The sequence below is a fragment of the Lipotes vexillifer genome, unplaced genomic scaffold (assembly GCF_000442215.2).
Source record: "Lipotes vexillifer unplaced genomic scaffold, Lipotes_vexillifer_v1.1 scaffold811, whole genome shotgun sequence".
Taxonomy (NCBI): Eukaryota; Metazoa; Chordata; class Mammalia; order Artiodactyla; family Lipotidae; genus Lipotes; species Lipotes vexillifer.
The window spans coordinates 2,317,051-2,336,574 of NW_006775554.1; the positions used below are offsets into that span (position 1 = coordinate 2,317,051).

General features: G+C 44.9%; 1 protein-coding gene and 1 non-coding gene across 4 annotated transcripts in view; one reads left to right on the plus strand and one right to left on the minus strand.

The window, feature by feature from the left end:
* Nucleotides 1–8,870: 8,870 nt before the first annotated feature.
* The window catches only part of SLC5A11 (solute carrier family 5 member 11), a 43,176-nt gene continuing 32,522 nt past the window's right edge, over nucleotides 8,871–19,524 (plus strand). The window contains exons 1-3 of one of the 3 annotated variants that reach the window (XM_007449996.1): nucleotides 8,871–9,023; nucleotides 13,016–13,087; nucleotides 18,691–18,795. In XM_007449996.1, the coding sequence (XP_007450058.1) occupies nucleotides 8,889–9,023; nucleotides 13,016–13,087; nucleotides 18,691–18,795 (312 nt within the window). In that variant the 5' untranslated portion in view covers nucleotides 8,871–8,888. The remainder of the gene's footprint in view (nucleotides 9,024–13,015; nucleotides 13,088–18,690; nucleotides 18,796–19,524) is intronic. The other 2 variants (XM_007449997.1, XM_007449998.1) reach the window with 2 other exon arrangements.
* TRNAE-UUC (transfer RNA glutamic acid (anticodon UUC)) lies at nucleotides 10,686–10,758 on the minus strand. Its single transcript has one exon. It is a non-coding gene; the product is annotated as a tRNA-Glu (tRNA).

The following is a 19,524-nucleotide window of genomic DNA, read 5'->3' on the forward strand; positions in this document are numbered from 1 at the left end:
AAGAGCGTTCCAGGCAAGGGCGGGTGGGATGGACGGAATGGCAAAGACCCTGAGGCAGAATGAGTGCTCAGGGATAGAAATAAGAGCAGGGCGAGATGGGGCTGGGGCCACAGCAGAGCACATCAACAGGCCCTGATTCTTTGAGCAGGAAAAGGAACTGATCTGATTTATGTTCAAAGATCTCTCTGACTTCCATGTAAGGGGAGTGGATTCCAAGGAAGCAAGAGTGTCATCGGGAAGGCAAGATGGGAGATTCTTCCAGTGATGGTGGCTTGAATGAAAGCAATAAAAGTAAAGGTGAGGGGAAATGCATAGATTGCAGCTCTGCTTTAGAAGTAGAACAGAATGGGATTAGAGGTCAATAGATTCCGGGAGTTGAGCAAGAGATACTATAATGTCTTTGATGGCATGTTTGCGAGCCCCGGCATCCTTGGTGCTTAGACATGGTGGCCAGCACGTAGGAGGTGCTCACGGACCACTGCATGAGTGAATGAATGAATGAATGCAAGACCTAAGGATGACTCGGGTTTCTGGACTGAGCAGCAGGGTAAATGAAGTTGCCATTTAGTGAGAAGGGAAAGCAGCTCTTGAAGACTGTGGTCTCTGAGTTGGATGTATTACGTTTGAGATGCCGACTGGGCATCCGTGAGAGATTCCACGCCGGCATTTGGATGGACAGGTCTGGGGCTCAGAAGGTGTTCTCATGACATCTATTCTCTCTAGGAATCAAGAGACAAGGTCGTCACTGAAGGGGGGAGGCGGGTGGAGGAGAAACCTCACCTGGCTCCCTGGTACTCACACCTGCTCACCTCCTGAGCCAGATCCTACCGTGCCCATTGTTTCCTTCCTAGTGACTGGAGAGGTGGCTCTTTCTAACAGGCTGGGGAGAGTCCCAGCCTCTGCTTCAGCTCAGAGACCCCTGGAATCTGTCCTCTGGCCCTTTTTTTCTAGAGACCCATTCCTAATGAACCACATAGCATCAGCTGGTTGAGCAGGCCAGAGATGGTCCTCCTGTAGCCCTCACTTCTGCAGTTTTAGGCTCTGACGGCTCCGCTCAGCCTGACAGAACTGACCCCCTCCCTCTGATTGGGCTCCGTCTACCACCAGCCTCTCTGGGCATCCTGGACTTGAGCCAAAGGCCAGGCTTGTGGCTGAGGAAGGAGGCAGTTACCTCCACAAAGGAGTGGAAGGAAAGGGTGTGTCTGCCGGCCCAGGAGGTGTGGCCTGTGCAGGCCCTTGTTGTCACCTCTGGAATTTTCCCTGCTAAGGGCGCACGTGCCGAGCAGTGGTTAGGAACTTGCAGGTCAAGCCCCGGTTGGAAGCCCCAGTTCAGTCATTTACCAGTGGCGTGACCTTGGGGACCCAGCTTGGGCTTTGTTTTCCCCACCTGTTCAGTGGGGTTAACCAGAGACCTGACCTCTTAGGGGTGCGGTGTGCTTAAAGTGAGATTCACACACGTAGGGGCCAGGGTCTGCATGACCACAAAGTCCATGCTCTTTTTCTTTTTTCCTTTAATGGTTTTACAAGAAGGATGGAGTCAGACCAAGTATTCTGGACCTGATCACGTTCTATAACGAACTCGATTAATGCTTTTAGCAAAACTGTGACATAGGTCTGATTAATATCCCCATTTTATAGATGGGAAAACTGAGCCTCAGAGAGCTTATTTGCCCAAGATCACGGAGCTAGTAAGTGGCAGAGCTGGGATTTGAACCGGGCAATGCAGTTCTAACATCTTTACACTTGATCGCAGTGCATCTATTTCCCAGGGAGTTTTTGCCTGTAATTAAACTTTGTAATTAGATGGTCATTGTCATCTTTAGCCAGTGCAGAGTCCTTCCCTTGTTTCTCTCTCTGTCTCTTTCATTTTCCGTCCCTGCTAACACGTTTGCTGCTCTTCAGCAAATAGGCCTGTATCCTGGCAAAATAGTTGGTACTATTTTCTGTCTCAGAATGTATTTAATATACACATATGGTTTTATGCTGTAAATCTTTTTCCGCTTGTTCCTTTTTCTTCCATCATGAAATGTTTCAGATGCACACATGTTGTAGGGGATACTGTAGCCCCCCCAGTGCACACACACGCAGGAGACGGCCTCAGCAACCGAACGCAGGGAATACAGTCAGACCCCTCACCTTGCTGTGGATGTGCTTCCCCATCCCTGCCTCTCACTGGGGAAAAGTTCCACATCTGCTCTGGCAAATTATGTAAGCGGCTGAAAGGAAAGGGGTGAGCAGCCGTCTCTGCTTGTTGAGTTTCCTCTGTTCTTTAGCCAATTGGCCACTGCAAGGGTAAGGTGTTCTTGCAAACAGGGCCGTTGTTACAACGCCCGCTTTACCTAGACTCCTGTCAATCCTGGCCTCCCACAGGGGAGGGTCCCTCCCAGGAGGTGAAGCCCTCTCGGGGCAGTGCAACTGGTGGCTCTGGGCACACAAGGAGCTGCAAGGGGCTGAGTGAGATCTCTCGAGGATGGGGGGGCCACATCCACAGTAATCACCACTTTGTCCTCCATGCCTAGCACAGAGCCTGGCACACAGCTGGTGCCTAATAAATGTTTGTGGCAAAGAAACAAGTAGAGGGAGGGAAGGACTGAAGGAGGGGAGGAGAGAAAGAAGGAGAGAAAGGCAGCAGGAAGGGAGGAAAAAGAGACACACCAGCTAGTACTGGATAACAATGAGCTTCGGTTCAGGACCTGGGTTCAAATCCTACCTCTGGCACTTAGTGTGACCCAGAGGCCAGTGGCACAGCCAGGACCTGAACCCAGTTCACTGTCACTTCTTGGTGGCTCCATTTCCCACCTGTAAAATGGAGGTGTAATGTGTTTGTCTCACTGGGCTGACAAGGATGAGATAAGAGGACCAATGTAAAGCGAGCTCCAGGCCTGGCACTTCAATAAATAGTGCTCACTAAGCTTTAGAGATGATCCCTGTTACGGTGACAGCGTGACTTTACTGAACGAGGGCACGTGGAGGGCTCCGCCTGGGAGCACGTGGCCGAGGCAGCAGCACTTGGGTTCCACAGCTTCTCTGGTCCGTTGTCCGAACTCCTATTCCCACCCTGAAGACACAGCCAGTCCCTCCTGGCCACCGGCAGGTCCCCCCACCCCTCCCTGGGACTCAGGAAGAGCCCGGAGTTGGTGCCAGCCTGCCCGGAGCTGGTGATGAATGACTTGTTTATCTGTTCCCGCCCCTCTCGGTGCCTGGCAGGCAGAGGCCTGGAAGGGGCGGCTGGGAGCTGGGCTGGACACGGGGGAGGGAGTGTCACCAGTCTTTCTGCGGCCCTTCCTCCTTCCTTCCTCCCCTTCAGACCTGTGGGGTTCTAGAACAAGCTGCCCCACTCCCCAATTCAGCATCAATCTCCACCTTAAAATGCTTCCTCTGCTTCTAGCCCTCATCTTTCCCAAGTCCCCTGTTCTGGAAGCAGCAAAGAAGTACTTCAAAGCAGTTGAACTGTTTGAAAATGCAGGTTCTGAACCCTCCTACGCTGTTGGTGGGAATGTAAACTGGTGCAGCCACTATGGAGAACAGTATGCACGTTCCCCCAAAAACTAAAAATGGAGTCACCATGTGATCCAGCAATCCCACTCCTGGGCATATATTCAGAGAAAACTCTAATTCGAAAAGATACAATGCACCTCAGTGTTCATAGCAGCACTATTTACAATAGCTAAGACATGGAAGCAACCTAATTGTCCATCAACAGAGGAATGGATAAGGAAGTGGTATATATACACAATGGAATATTACTCAGCTATAAAAAAGAATGAAAGAATGCCTCTTGCAGCAACATGGATGGACCTAGAGATTACCATACTAAGTCAAGTAAGTTGGAGAAAGACAAATATCATATGACATCACTTATATGTGGTTATCTAAAAAACGTGATACAAATGAACTTATATACGAAACAGAAATAGACTCACAGACATAGAAAACAAACATATGGTTACCAAAGGGGAAAGGGAAGAGATAAATTAAGAGTTTGGGATTAACAGATACACACTACTATATATAAAATAGATAAACAACAAGGACCTGTTGTATAGCACAGGGAACTATATTCAATATCTTGTAATGACCTCTAATGGAAAAGAATCTGAAAAAGGATATATATATATATATATATATACTCATATGAATCACTTTGCTGTATACCAGAAACTAACACAATATTGTAAATCAACTATACTTTAATAATTTTTTTTTTTTTTTTTGCGGTACGGGAGCACAGGCTCCGGAGGCACAGGCTCAGCGGCCATGGCTCACGGGCCGAGCCGCTCCGCGGCATGTGGGATCCTCCCGGACCGGGGCACGACATCGGCAGGCAGACTCTCAACCACTGCTCCACCAGGGAAGCCCTTTAATAATTTTTAAAAAATCATGGCAAAAAAAAAGAAAGAAAATGCAGGCTCTGAAATCAGACAGATCTGGATTTGAGTCCTGCCTTGGGCACCCAGTCATGTGACACCACTTCCTTGACTGTGGAGTAGCGATAAGAACGCTACCTACCTAACAGGCGCTTCAACCCTGAGTCAGCCTTAAGGACCATCTACCCTGTGTCCTCCCCGAGCCTCCAGACTCAGTCTCCTGGTTAGACCCTCATTTATGAACCTCTACTTCCACCCTAGGGAGGGTCTCCAGCACCAGTCTTCCCTTTCCACTTTCTCCCTGCAAGTTCTCTTGTTCATTTAGGTTATTGCCATCCCATTGGACAGACAACAATGATCATAAAACCTAGGCCTGACTGAGGCAGGGAGGGCTGAGGGATGATCTGAGGTAGAATTGGGGCTTCCACTACGCACTCCTGCATTCAAGCGGGGTAAGTGAGTTGGGTTTGCCTGATACTGGCAAGTCTATATTCCCTCCTTCTCTTGTCCTTTCATCTTTGGATGAGAGCTATGGATCAGTGATTGCTTGAGTCTTCTCACAGGTCTGAGAAGCTGTGAGCATCCTCTGTACTTGGCGTGGGAAGGGACGTTAAAAGTTATTGAGCGCCCCCCTGAGGCATCTTCTCTAAGTGACTGTCCAATCTTCTAGGGCTCAAAGGCAGTGGTTCTCAACCCAGGGGACACTTGTGGCTCTCACAACTGTGGGAAGGATGCTACCGGCATCTAGTGGGTAGCTACCAGGGATGCTGCTAAACATCCTACAGTGCACAAGACAGCTCTCTATAATAAAGAATTATGTGACCCAAAATGCCAATAGTATTGCAGATGAAAAACTCTGCTTTAAGAACAAGGAACATCCCGCCCAGGTGACCAGGCCATTCTGTCTTTGGGCAGCTCTGATTAGAAGCAGGAAACTATCCCCAGTTCTCCCCCTCTCTCTCGCTTACCCTGTTAATTAATCTCCAGGTGCTACCGATTCTAACCCGAATTATTTCTCTAATGCACTTTCTCTCACCCTCCATATATTTCATCTCAAGTCTGGGTTATTTCAAAATACCCTTCCCACCCACCTTTTTTGCTTCCAGTCAAGCCTCTCCTGCCCTGCACCACTTCCATCACCTTGTTCAAAATTCTTCAGTAGCATTTCTTAACCTAGAGCAGTGGGGTGCCACAGAGGCATTGCTGCCTACCGGGAGAGGTTTTGAAAATTTATCGGATAGTTTTGGTTGTCACAATGACTTGGGGTACCATGGCTGGGTGGAGACCAGAGGTGCTAGACACCTTGAAATTCACAGAACTTCCCCAAGCAACCAGGACTTTCAGACGTCCCACCTGACCTTCACGCAGGCGAAAAACATGCTTACAATTATCCGAGAGTAGACCGGTTTGCACAAAACACAAAGTGTTGGCTGTTGTTTTTTTTTTACATTAAAAAAATAGCGCAGGGAACTATATTCAATATCTTATACTAACCTATAATGGAAAGAATCTGAAAAAGAATAGTTATCACTTTGCTGTACACCTGAAACTAGCACAACATTGTAAATTAATTTTACTTCATTTAAAAAATGGTTTAAAAAAATGTACCTGCTTTTTATTTTCACCAAGCTGTCTCTGATATTTCTCAGAGGGCTTTACCTTAAGTTAAAAGCATGGTATATCGTGGGAGTTGTTTTGGCTTCTTCATAACATTTAAAATCACAAAGCATTTTTCACAAATTTAAACATTCTGGTGCTCCTCTGTAAATCCATGCTTCATTCTGTGCTTCTGGAATAGAATGGATTCCTATTATTCCTCTTAAATTAAAATTTTATTCAGTATAATAGGTAAAATGATCTGACTGTCCCTTTGAGTCTTGCAGTGGAGTCAGATGGAGCAGGTACATTTTGGATTATCCATCATTTTAATCATAAATTGCTTCTATTTCTCGTTTATAATAGAGTTAGAGCACTGTATTGATTTTTTTAAAAATTATGTGTGTAGGTAGGTAACACTAACTATGAATTTCATTTCCGTTTTCAGTAAAAGGAATATTACAAAATATTTGTTATAAAAACAGAGGATGGGGTTTCCCTGGTGGCGCAGTGGTTAAGAATCTGCCTGCCAATGCAGGGGACACGGGTTTGAGCCCTGGTCCGGGAAGATCCCACAAGAGACAGAACAACTAAGCCTGTGAGCCACGATTACTGAGCCTGCGCTCTAGAGCCCGTGAGCCACAACTACTGAGCCTGTGTGCTACAGCTACTGACGCCCACTCACCTAGAGCCTGTGCTCCGCAACAACAGAAGCCACCGCAATGAGAAGCCCACGCACCGCAACGAAGAATAGCCCCCGCTCGCCACAACTAGAGGAAGCCCGCGTGCAGCAACGAAGACCCAACGCAGTCAAAAATAAATTAATTAAATAAATTTTAAAATGCTCAATTAAAAATTAAAATTAAAAACATAAAAACGGGATGATATCTGAAGATGATGACAACTGATGTTATCTTTGAAAATTACTGACCTTACAGAATCCTTTGAATGACATCAAAGGGCTGGTATAATGTCTTCATAGCATTATACGAGCCTCACTGCCCATCTCCCTCCTTCCAATATTACTTAATACTCAGGCAAGAATCTGATGGTTCCTTAAGCATGACATGTTTTTTCACACCTCAATGTCTGTAGATACTGTTGTCTTGGCCTGGAATGTTCTCCCATACCCACTTATGCTGTGTAGGACCACTCACTCATTCTTCAAAGCCCAGCTCATATGCTACCATCTGGATTTCTCCATGTAAAATTAGGTGGTCCTTACCTCATTGCACATTGTAGAAAATTAGTAATATTAATAATAGCAGCTACAATTTACTGAACACAGCTGTGCATGGCACTGTTCTTAACACTTCACAGGTACGAGCTCACAGCAATCTATGAAATGTAAACTCTTATTGCCCCATTTTGCAGATGGGAATGCTAAGGTTTTGAGAAGTTAGGGAATTTGTCCAAGTTCTCAGGATCGGTAAGTGGTGGAGCCAGCTTGATGACTCCTAAGCTTGAATCCTTCATACCTCTACCTCTATGTACCTCCACTGTATGAAACATCACGTTGTGTTATTATCTGAGTGGGTTTACCCCATTATTGGGGTGCACATCATAGAGGGCAGGACTGAGCTTTTCATTCCTGAACCCCTAGAGGCTGACACCTCCAGAGTGGAGCCATCTTAACACAGGAGTAAGCCAAAGCCCAAATCGCTTATAGTAAAAAAATTACCCTTGAGAATTGTATTAGTTTCCAATTGCTGCTGTAACAAATTACCACAAACTTAGTGGCTTCAAACAACACAAGTTCATTATCTTAACAGTTCTGGAAGTCAGAAGTTCTCAACGGGTCTTTACTGCACTAAAGTCAAGGTGAGAGTAGGACTCACTTCCTTCTGGATGCTCTAGGGGAGAATCCATTAATTTGCTTTTCCTAGCTTCTAGGAGTCACCTGCATTCCTTGGCTCATGGCCCCATTACCCCATTATCAAATCCAGCAACATCAGGCCACACCCTTCTCACACTCTCATCTCTGTCTCTCATCTAATCTCCTCTTCCACTTTTAGGGACCCTAGTGATTGCATTAGTCCTACTCAGATAAGCTCCCTATTTAAAGGGAAGCTGACTAGCAACCTTAATTACATCTGCAAACGTAAGTGTCCTTTGTCCTATAGCGTAACACATTCACAGGCTCTGGGGATTAGGATGTAAACATCTTTGAGGGGGACATGATTCTACCCACCACAGGAATCCCTTAAATTGCCCAAGGAAGTGCAATACACTGAGAGATACCTTAAGATACTGGTTCAAAACATGGATTCTGGAACAAGATTATTAGCCTTCAAATCCCAGCTCTACCACTTGAACTGTGTTACCTTAGGCAAGTTAGTTAACTTCTCTGTGCCTCAATTTTGCCAGCTGTAAGATGGTATGATAGCAACAGTGTCCACTTCGCAGGTTTATAAACACTTAGGATGATGCCTGGCATGTAGTAAGTACTATATAAGTGTTTATTAAATATATGCATTTTTATGGGCGTATCCAGCAGTGAAACAAGATTGTATTGACTGGCTGAGCCTCTGACAAAATTGCTGGCTTGACTTTCACCCAGCAGTGAGGTACCTTGGGGAACAGAGACTGGCGCAGGTGTCTTGTTTTTCTCTCACTCCCGGGTATGTGGAAGAGGGTGGTGAAACATCTGTACTACTTAAATTGTGTATTCTTTGTATTTTGCCAAGTGAGTGGTTGGATTGGTAAACATTAACTGTAGATTTGACGTGACTTCCTTGTAAATGTTTGCTGAGTGAGTGAGTGGGTGGATGCATCTGCCTTCCCAAGTTTGTCTCCTCCACGTGTGTCCTCTTGCTTGGATGTCCCAAGGAGGCAGCCACGGCGAGGGTGAGAAGAGTGGCACCAGGTCCTGGCATCTGACACACATTTGCGCTTCCACAGGGGTGAGAGAGTTCATTCAGGACCATGGAGAGCGGCCCCAGCAGCCCTCAGCCCACGCGGTCAGATCCCCTGGAGGCATTTCCCCAGAGGACTCTGGAACCAGGTGACATCGCAGTGCTGGTTCTGTACTTCCTCTTTGTCCTGGCCGTTGGACTATGGGTAAGCCAGGTCAGGGGGAGGGAAAGTGGCTGGGGTGGGGTGAGAGACTAGCTCAAGGTCATACAGTAATCAGAACTTTTATTATTTTTATTTCTGGCCGTGCCACACGGCATGCGGGTTCTTAGTTCCCCGACCAGGGATCGAACCCGTGCCTCCTACAGTGGAAGCGCAGAGTCCTAGCCACTGGACCGCCAGGGAATTTCCTAATCAGAACTTTAATATTTAAAGAATGCGTTGAGTATCAACTGTGTGTCAAGTACCTTGTTAGGCACTTTCATTCATGTTATCTCATGTAATTTGCACAGGTCGCTATGAAGAAGGTACTATTGCTATACCCCATTTTATAGATAAGAAAACCGAGGCTCAAAGAATTTAAGTTCCTTATTCTGTTAGTAAGTTAGGAGAGCTGGGGTTAGAATCCATATCCTTCACTTTGAAGCCCATGCTCTTTAAAAAGTAGTTTTGTTTTTTTAAAGGCAGTGAAATAAAAACAACTTAAAATGACACACAGTGAAAAGTCTTACTACTACCCTTCCCTCCACAGGCAACCACTGTTATTAACGTTTTAGTACATTATTGTATTCTTCCAGAGTTTCTTTAGGTAAATCCAAGCAAATATTAATGTGCATATTTCCCTCATTCTTAAATAGAAGGTAGTTTATTATACATACCGGTTTTTACTTTGATATGTTTCACTGATCAGTGTCTCCTGGATATCTTTTCATATCAGTATATGGACATTTCTACATCTTCTTAAAAGTTGACCAGTACTAACACACCATTGTAAAGCAATTATACTCCAATAAAGGTGTTTAAAAAAAAAAGTTGCCCAGTATTCCATAGATGATCATACCGCAATTTATTTAACCTGTTTCTTGCTGAGGGTCATTTGGATTGTTCCCCATCTCTTAACACTAAAATTTATGCTGTAATAAACAAGTCTTGGACACATTATTTTGGATGTATACAACTATAATGTAGGATAAATTCCCTGTAGTGGAATCGTCAGGTTAAGGGATATATGTATTTGTAATTATGATAGCTTGTGTCAAGTTGCCCTCCTTAGGTTTAGTGCCAGTCTGCACAAAATCATTAAATATATGAAAGTCACATGATCACATCCACAGCAACACTGCATTGTCATACTTTTTCATTTTTGCCAAACTGACAGGGAAACACAATATCTCAATGTACTATCTTATAATCAGTGAGGCTAACATAAACATCCTTACATATGTTTAAGAACCACTTGTTTCCTTTATGTGAAGTATGATTTCATATTTTTTTTCCATTTTCATTAAGTTCTTGCTCTTATTCTTATCAATTTCTAGGCACACTTTACATATTAAAGAGACAGTAACGTGGGGATAAAGGATAGTGCAGAGGAGGTGCTGCTATCTGATTTTCAGGTCAAATGACTTGAAAACTGTAGCCTACTGAGGTGTCCCCACTTCAGTTTGACTATCTGTAGATCATTTCTCTACTCTTACCCCTTAGCTTTCCCTCCTCCAGGTCAATCAGGGGGATAAAAGTGCTGGACATCCCAAAGACCATGGATCTGATATTGAGATGGGTGAGATGTTGTTAGGGGTCAGGGCTTTTATTTATCTATCTATCTATTTATTTATTTATTGTCGCACTGCACGCCTTGCGGCATCTTAGTTCCCTGACCAGGGATCGAACCTGGGGCCCCGGCAGTGAAAGTGCCGAGTCCTAACCACTGGACTGTCAGGGAATTCCCAAAAGTCAGGGCTTTTGAGTCAGACAGGTCTGAGATCAGGATTAGGTGTAGGGGTAGAGTTAGGGTGAGGGTTAGAGTTCCTGGGAATCTACATTTTCACAAGAGAATTGGGAGACTCTGATGTATTACTGGTTTTTGAAGCCATGGATTTAGATGATGCCTTTTAGCACAAGGAGTTCTTTACTCTTGGAAAATACTTCCTGTGTCAGGGTTGAGCAGGAAAGAGCCATAGTGTCTGTTTTCTATACCAAGATCATTTGCAGGGATGAAAAGATATCATTTCATGTCATCTCCCATCCAGTAAGACTCCTCTCACCAACACCTGCTCCCAGAGGCTGGGAGAAGTTAAACCACTTATCCAAGATCACAAATAGCTACTTAGTGGTTAAAATGTCTCTGTTAAAGCACCTTTAATGCCAGGAAGCTCACTCCTAAAGAGCTCTGAAATCAGGCTGTCGTGGGTTTGAGTTCCCAGCCTTCTGCTCTGTAGAAATATGGCACTACATACATGACTTTACTTCCAAGCCAGTTTCTTCATCTGTTAAACTGGCCTGATGACATCAACCTCATAGGAGTTGGTGAGGATTAAAATGAGATGATGCTTCAAAATGCCTAGTATAGTGTCTGCCACATAGTACTGATACTCAATAAATGATATCCATTGTGAGCTATCTATAGCTCATTGTGGCTCGTCTATACAAGCCATGAGTCTAAAACTCAAATGCCTAGGGAGATCTAGTGGGTTATTATACATCTGTGAGGCAGGGAGTGGTAGGGGCTGTGCTGACCTGAAGAGTTTATGTCTCCTCTAAGGGCATTCAGATGAAAATCTTCTTAAAAACCGTAGGTCAAACAAAATATATTTGATCTAAAAAATAAACGAACTAGTGAATATAACAAAAAAGAAGTAGAATCACAGATATAGAGAACAAACTAGTGGTTACCAGTGGGGCGAGGGAAGGGGGGAGGAGCAATACAGGGGGAGGGTGTTAAGAGGTACAAACTATTATTCATAAAGTAAGCTACAAGAGTATATTGTACAGGGCTTCCCTGGTGGTGCAGTGGTTAAGAATCCGCCTGCCAGTGCAGGGGACACGGGTTCAAGCCCTGCTCTGGGAAGATCCCACATGCCGCGGAGCAACTAAGCCCGTGCGCCACAACTACTGAGCCTGCGCTCTAGAGCCCGCGAGCCACAACTACTGAAGCCCACGTGCCACAACTACTGAAGCTCGTGCGCCTAGAGCCCATGATCTGCAACAAGATAAGCCACCCAGTGAGAAGCCCACACACGGCAATGAAGAATAGCCCCCGCTCACCGCAACTGGAGAAAAGTCCACGTGCAGCAACAAAGACCCAATGCAGCCAAAAAAATTAATTAATTAATTAATTAAAAAAAAAGAATACATTGTACAATAGAGGGATATAGCCAATATTTTATAACAACTATAATGGAGTATAACCTTTAAAAGTTTTGAATCACCATATTGTACAGCCGTAAATTATGTAATGTCACACATCAACTATACTTTTTTTAAGAAAATTATTTACTTATTTATATTTATTTTGGCTGCAGGGTCTTCATTGCGGCATGTGGGATCTTTTAGTTACAGAATGCATGCGGGATCTAGTTCCCCAGCCAGGGATTGAACCCTGGCCCCCTGCATTGGGAGCACAGTCTTACTCACTGGACTATCAGGGAAGTCATTTTTTTTTTAAAGGACCTCAGAGTTTTGTACTTTTTAAAAATTTTCTAGTTTTTATTTTTTGGACGAGCCACGGGGCATGTGGAATCTTAGTTCCCTGACCTGGGATTGAACCCGTGCCCCCTGCAGTGGAATCGTGGAGTCTTAACCTCTGGACTGCCAGGGGAGTCCCTCAATCTTTTTTTTTAAATTGTAGTTGAGGGACTTCCCTGGCGGTCCAGCGATTAGGACTCTGTGCTTTCACTGCCGAGGGTCCGGGTTCGACCCCTGGTTGGGGAACTAAGATCCCACAAACCGCGTGGCAAAAAAAAAAAGTGAAGTAAGATATTTCAGGCAAACAATGTCCATGGGAAGTATCGCTCAGGGACTCCTGCAAAAAAACCAAAAACAAACAAAAACCCAAAAACAAATAAACAAAAAAACCCAAAATAAATTTGATGTCTGAGTCTGGCCTGCTGGACTCCCGGGTTATAATCTGTGGCCTAGACCATTTTGGGAGGTGTCTGACTGCTAACATTTCCCTCACCCACCCCTCTTCTTTGTTTCAGTCCACAGTGAAGACCAAAAGAGACACGGTGAAAGGCTATTTTCTAGCTGGAGGGGACATGGTGTGGTGGCCAGTAAGTAGTCTTTGGTTCAATTAAAATTACTTCTCAAAGACTCTTCAAGTGCTGTTATTCTGTCTAAACTTTGCTCGCTCAGGACTCTCTGGTTCCATGTTGTCTGGAAGTCACAGTCTAGACTAGAGAAGGCTTAGCTCCAACTCAAATTTGTTTGAACAAAAAGAATTCATCAGCTCACCTAAGGGAAAAACTTAGGGTTGGCCTGGTTTCAGGTATGGCAGAGTATAGGGGCCCAAGTGATAAGTAGGACCTGGTTTCTCCCTCTGTTTATCCTATCTATCTATCTATCATTTATCTATCCATTATTTATCTATCATCTATCTATTTCTATCTGCTTCTCTTCTTCTGGATGGGTGCTATTCCCAAACAGGCTCAACTTCATGTCAACAAGATGGTGGCCACTGCTCCAGACCTTTCATCCTCTCAAGTTCCAGCCTAGCAAGGGAAGAGCACCTGCCTCCATGGCAGTATCCCTGGAAAATATCCCATTTTTGATTGTGTCCCTTGCCCATCTCTGTGCCAATCACTGTGACCAAGGTAGTTTGATGTGCTGAGTGGCTCATGATGTGCTAACTGGGTCACACAGTGCCTAAGCCGTGGGGCATGGAGGCTCCTCTGAGGCATATGTGATGAGAAATGAGAGGGGGTAGACTCTGAAGGAAAACTGGAGAGCATGGCTGGGACAAGGTGGAATGGGTGTTGAGAACATAAATAACAAATACAACAGCCCAATTAGTATTTTATTTTCAAGGGTAGCTAAAGGCATTACTAAATACACACACGCACACACGTGTGCACACACAACATACACATGCACACAGACCTCTTATTCCTGGGACCTGAGTAGGGGATCAGGAATAATAATTTTATTCTTGATCTCCTAATATAAGTTTTAAATCTTCGAACTAAAAAGAGAGAAGACATCTCCCATTTGCAGGGGGTCCAAAAGATGTAGGATGTAAGATGCAGAGATAACAGGTATATAAGTTTCTGGTCCATGAGATGTCTAAAGACAATGACCACAGTGTCCTCAAAAGATACCAAAAATAAGCTCTGGATTATATATTCAACGAATTCATTTAAACAATTCCCTGAGGAATATGTCCAGCAGTGTGTCAAACACAGGAGACATTAGTGAGCTCGTCTTCACCCTCAAGGAGCTTGTAATCTAGTGCAGTGTTTTCCAAAATATAAGTAACGTGTGCCCCATGATTTTTCAGTTGTGCACAGACAGAGCATTAAATAACATCAAATTACTTAGTGAGAACATTATTCCCTTTCCTATTCTCTGTTAATCCTCCTGGTTACATAAAAGAAACAGTCAGAGTTTGGTACTAATATGGTTTTACCAACCTTCCAGCCCTGGCCAATCTCTGTTTTTTGTTTTGTTTTCTCGCGGTACGCGGGCCTCTCATTGTTGTGGCCTCTCCCGTTGGGGAGCACAGGCTCCGGACGCACAGGCTCAGCGGCCATGGCTCACGGGCCCAGTCGCTCCGCGGCACGTGGGATCTTCCCGGACCGGGGCACGAACCCGTGTTCCCTGCATCGGCAGGCGGACTCTCAACCACTGCGCCACCAGGGAAGCCCTAATCTCTGTGTTTAAAAGAGAATGCAGGGGCTTCCCTGGTGGCGCAGTGGTTGAGAATCCGCCTGCCAATGGAGGGAACACGGGTTCATATCCCTGGTCCGGGAAGATCCCACGTGCCGCAGAGCGACTAAGCCCGTGTGCCACAACTACTGAGCCTGCGCTCTAGAGTCTGTGAGCCACAACTACTGAGCCCACGTGCTGCAACTACTGAAGCCCACGTGCCTAGAGCAAGTGCTCCACAACGAGAGAAGCCTGCTCACTGCAAAGAGTAACTCCAGCTCGCCGCAACTAGAGAAAGCCTGCGTGCAGCAACAACGACCCAACGCAGCCAAAAATAACTATATAAAATAAAATAAAAATAAAAGAGAATGCAAGCCTCAGGCTAAGTGAATTTGGTCGTCCAGAGAACCTAGCTAGAATTTAATAATTTTTTTTCATTTTCATTTTATTTGTATGGTTCTCTTCTATGTAGAGCAAGTGATACTGATTTTCTACTTAAGGCTGTGGATACATATATATACATATATATATGTACTATTATATTACTAATATATTGTTTTAATATCTAATACATTGGGGCTTCCCTGGTGGCGCAGTGGTTGAGAGTCCGCCTGCCGATGCAGGGGACACGGGTTCGTGCCCCGGTCCGGGAAGATCCCACGTGCCGCGGAGCGGCTGGGCCCGTGAGCCATGGCCGCTGAGCCTGTGCGTCCGGAGCCTGTGCTTCGCAGCGGGAGAGGCCACAACAGTGAGAGGCCCGCGTACCGCAAAAAAAACCAAAACAAAAATAATAATATCTAATACAGTGATTAAATAATATGTGATTCATGTATATGAATTAAAGAAGAAGTCAATATAAGGTAAAATATTAAGTAAATAGCAGCGCAGGTGCGGTGAACTTAGAGAAGGCTACAAAGGAAACATTCAGTGACAGTTTTAGGAAATCCTGGTCTAGTGGTCTCTATGAGGAGTGATGCTGAGTTCCTAAAATTCAGTAGCAATACAGCAGCCCACCTAAGTATGCCTGCTTTCGCATGTCACTTCTGGGACCATTTCTGTGCTCATACTCCTTGGATGACCCTTCCCCAGGTCAAGAAGCAAAGGGAAATTTTGGAGCTTTTTTTGCTTTCTTCACCTAAGGAGAATGATGTCAATGTGAAGGAGATGTGGTTAAGAGTATGGGCTTTGGGGGCTTCCCTGGTGGCGCAGTGCTTGAGAGTCCGCCTGCCGATGCAGGGGACGCGGGTTCGTGCCCCGTTTCGGGAGGATCCCACGTGCCGCGGAGCGGCTGGGCCCGTGAGCCATGGCCGCTGGGCCTGCGCGTCCGGAGCCTGTGCTCCGCAAATGGGAGAGGCCACAACAGTGAGAGGCCCGCATAACGCAAGAAAAAAAAAAAAAAAAAAAAAAAAAAAAAAAAGAGTATGGGCTTTGGCTTGATAAAATGTTAACATCTATAGAAAATCAATACTAGTTCTGATAGGAATTGGTTATAGAGGTTTACGTGGTCTCTCGCAGCCTTGGCCCCACTTAAACACTGTCCAGGGGGCAGGTGCCTTTGTGCATATATCCCATCATTTCATTTCAAGTAGCAGATGTGTGTCACTGGTAAACAGAGTCTGATAGCACTAAACATTTGAATCACATTATGAACTGCTCTAGTCCACAAAGCAACCTTCTGATTATAGTTTGGCTTCTCATGTAGCTTATCTACATGGAAAGGCTGTAGAGACTAGACAATTTGAATATCTGGTTGCATACCCAGTTGTAAGTCTCACTGGAAGTCAATTAGCTTTCTGCTTTTATGTGTAAATCTTAGGAGTTTTTTTAATCCAGGTCTGCCCCTGATTAATAAATCAATTTTCTCTGTAATTACTAAGTAAAAAAAAAAAGAGAGAGAGAGAGAGAGAGAGCGAGAGAATAGGCTTTGGAACATGTACATTAGTTAGCTGTTGTTGCCTAACAAACCACCTACAAATTTAGTGGCTTAAAACAGCTACAGTGTATTATTTCTAACGATTGTATGTTTTGAGTGGGTGGTTCCTCCTCTGCTCTTTAGAGTCACTCATGGAGCTGCATTTAGCTGGTGGCTGGGAAGGGCTGGAAGTCCAAGATGGCCTCATCACAGATCTGGAGCTCTGGCAGGAGCTAGACTGGCTAGAAGGCAAGGACTTCACTCTCTCTATATGCCTCTCATCATCTAACGGCCCGGCCCAAGGTTTTTCACAAGGCATCTGATTCCAAGGGCAAAAATGAAAGCTGCCAAGCTGTTGTGTGTTGACCTGGAAGTCACTTTCACCACATTATATTGATCAAAATAAGCCACAGGTCAGCGCAGATTCTTTATGGGAAGAGTGGAAAATCAGAGGAGCATGCAGAGTGGTGTCATTGGGAATGGCAGCATAAAGATCTTTGAAATCTTCTCCTGCATAAAAGCAATGAGAACAGCAGCAAAATTGTCAAAATCAACATTTTCAGAACTCGGGAAATTGACCTAATGCTAGTAACCATCCAGGGAGCTTTAATTCAAGAAAAACAGCTGAATCTCAATAAGAACAGGAAGTTTTGTGGTGTTTTACCTGGCTCTATTCTCATTCCCTTCTCTTCAGCTCTGCAGTAGTCTTGAAGGCCACTGGTTAGAACAGGATTGGATTTCTTTCAAAGTCCCATTCTCATATTATTGTCAGTATTTTACCCATCTTGCAGTTCCCTGGAAAGCTTCCCTTGCACAGCTTGTCTTTATTTGATCTGACTCAGTGATCATCTAGTGTGAGCAGCCCTTTACCCAGAGGCATTAGTTTAAAAAAAATCAGTGGCAATTGTTTGGCATTGTAGCCGCCTGAGCTAGCCATAAGGGAATTAAAATGGCACACTAGATAGTATCTATTTAACTATTATATAAATAGTAATACTCCCTAAACTGAACTACAGACTCAACACCATTCCTATCAAAATTCCAGCTGCATCCCCCCTCTTTTTTTGCAGAAATTGATAAGCCAGTCCTAAAATTCAGATGGAAATGCAAGGGACCCAGAATAGCCAAAACAATTTTGAAAAGGAAGAAAAAAGTTGGAGGCCTTATACTTCCCGATTTCAAAACTTACTACAAAGCTACAGTAATCAGGAGAGTGTGATACTGGTGTAAGGACAGATCAATGGAATAGAATCAGATGAAAACCAGAGACCAGAAAGTCAATGGGAGGCACAACAGTCCTCTCACAGATAGCTCCGTCTCTGTCTCTTTCTCACTCCTTCCCTCACCTGTCTCTATCTCTGTCTCCATCTCGCTCTGTCCTCTCTTGATCTGCCTTTCTCTGCAAGTCTACCTCATTCTCCTCTCTCTCAGCAGAGTGGCAGTGATGAGTGCATAGCTGAACATGCTACTCACCTCCCCCGTCTCCTTGCTACACACACACCTCCCTGGGTTACACACCCCCAGTCTAAGGGAACAGCAAATATGGTTTCCCAGTTCCAGATTCCCAGGAGAGAGAATGTAATTGGCCCAGCTTGGGCCAGGTGCCCAGGCCTGTCTCATGCAATCAACTGAGACCAGAGATTGGGGTCATCAAGTACCGTCTTGGCCACTTAGATTTCTACTAGAAGGAGGGCTCTCTTCTTTGCTAAGTTAGAAGCAGAGCTGGGGAATAACACAGGCTTTGTGATTCTCATGCTGAAGCACTTTCTACAACACCTGTCATCCTCCCTCCCCCCCCAGGGATGCTGCATACAGTTGTTCAAGTTGTGCACTGCACAACCCTAGAGGGGACACAGTTCACATCCTAGGCATCATAGATACGTGTATTTGTTATGCCAGTTTTCTAAAGGTGGAAGTAAAATAGTCTTAGGGAAGAAGAGGCTTCTAATTTCTAAAAAGTTGCTTAGATGGGCTAGGGATGGCCCTGCTTTCTCCACTTCTCCTTTTGTCTTGGTCTCTTTGGTGAATGGGAAGAACTGGTGGTGGGAAGAAGCTACACCAGACCTTGGCTCCAAGATCTGATCTATCATCTCCCCACAGGTGGGTGCATCCTTGTTTGCCAGCAATGTTGGAAGTGGACATTTCATTGGCCTGGCAGGGTCAGGTGCTGCTGCGGGCCTTTCTGTAACTGCTTATGAATTTAATGTACGTATGTTACCAGGGCATGGACAGCCCACCCTCTACGCAGTAGGTAGATCCCGGGGGCCAGTTGTATGCATGCTCTGCTCTTTTAAAAATAGAGTGGTGCTTTATGAAAAAGCAAACAGGAATCATCAAGGGCACGCCTAGTTAACAAAAATCATTTTGATCTGCAAGTCCCAGGCCTCCCTGTGTTTGCTTGATGGGAGCCCATACGGCAAATACATGTGTGAAGAAGTCTCAGAATCTCTCCCATGTGGATGCAGAAGATAGAAGGTTTTGTGGGACTGAAGGGTGTTTCTGTGTATTAGATATCAATTGCCCATCACAAAACTTTGTGGTTCAGTGGTTCTTGATCTTTTTGCCGCCCCACAGGTACCCAAGAGATAAGACACACTCTTCTATGTAGCAGGATGATTTTCACTTAGCAGGAAGGGATGCACTTATTAATAGTGATCTTCATCTTCATAATGACTCACATTTTTTAAGCACTTACTCTGTGCCACAGACTTAAGTACACCACATACATCATCATATTACAGGATTCAATTACAGACTAGAACCAGACTGCCTGGGTTCACATCTGGGCTCTAAAACTTATAAGCTGTGTGACCTTGGGCAAGTTACTAGATCTCTCTGAGCCTCATGTATAAAACAGAGATAATGATGGTACCTGCCATATCGAGTCATTGAGAGTATTAAATGAATTCATGCTTATAAAGTGTGCACAGGAAT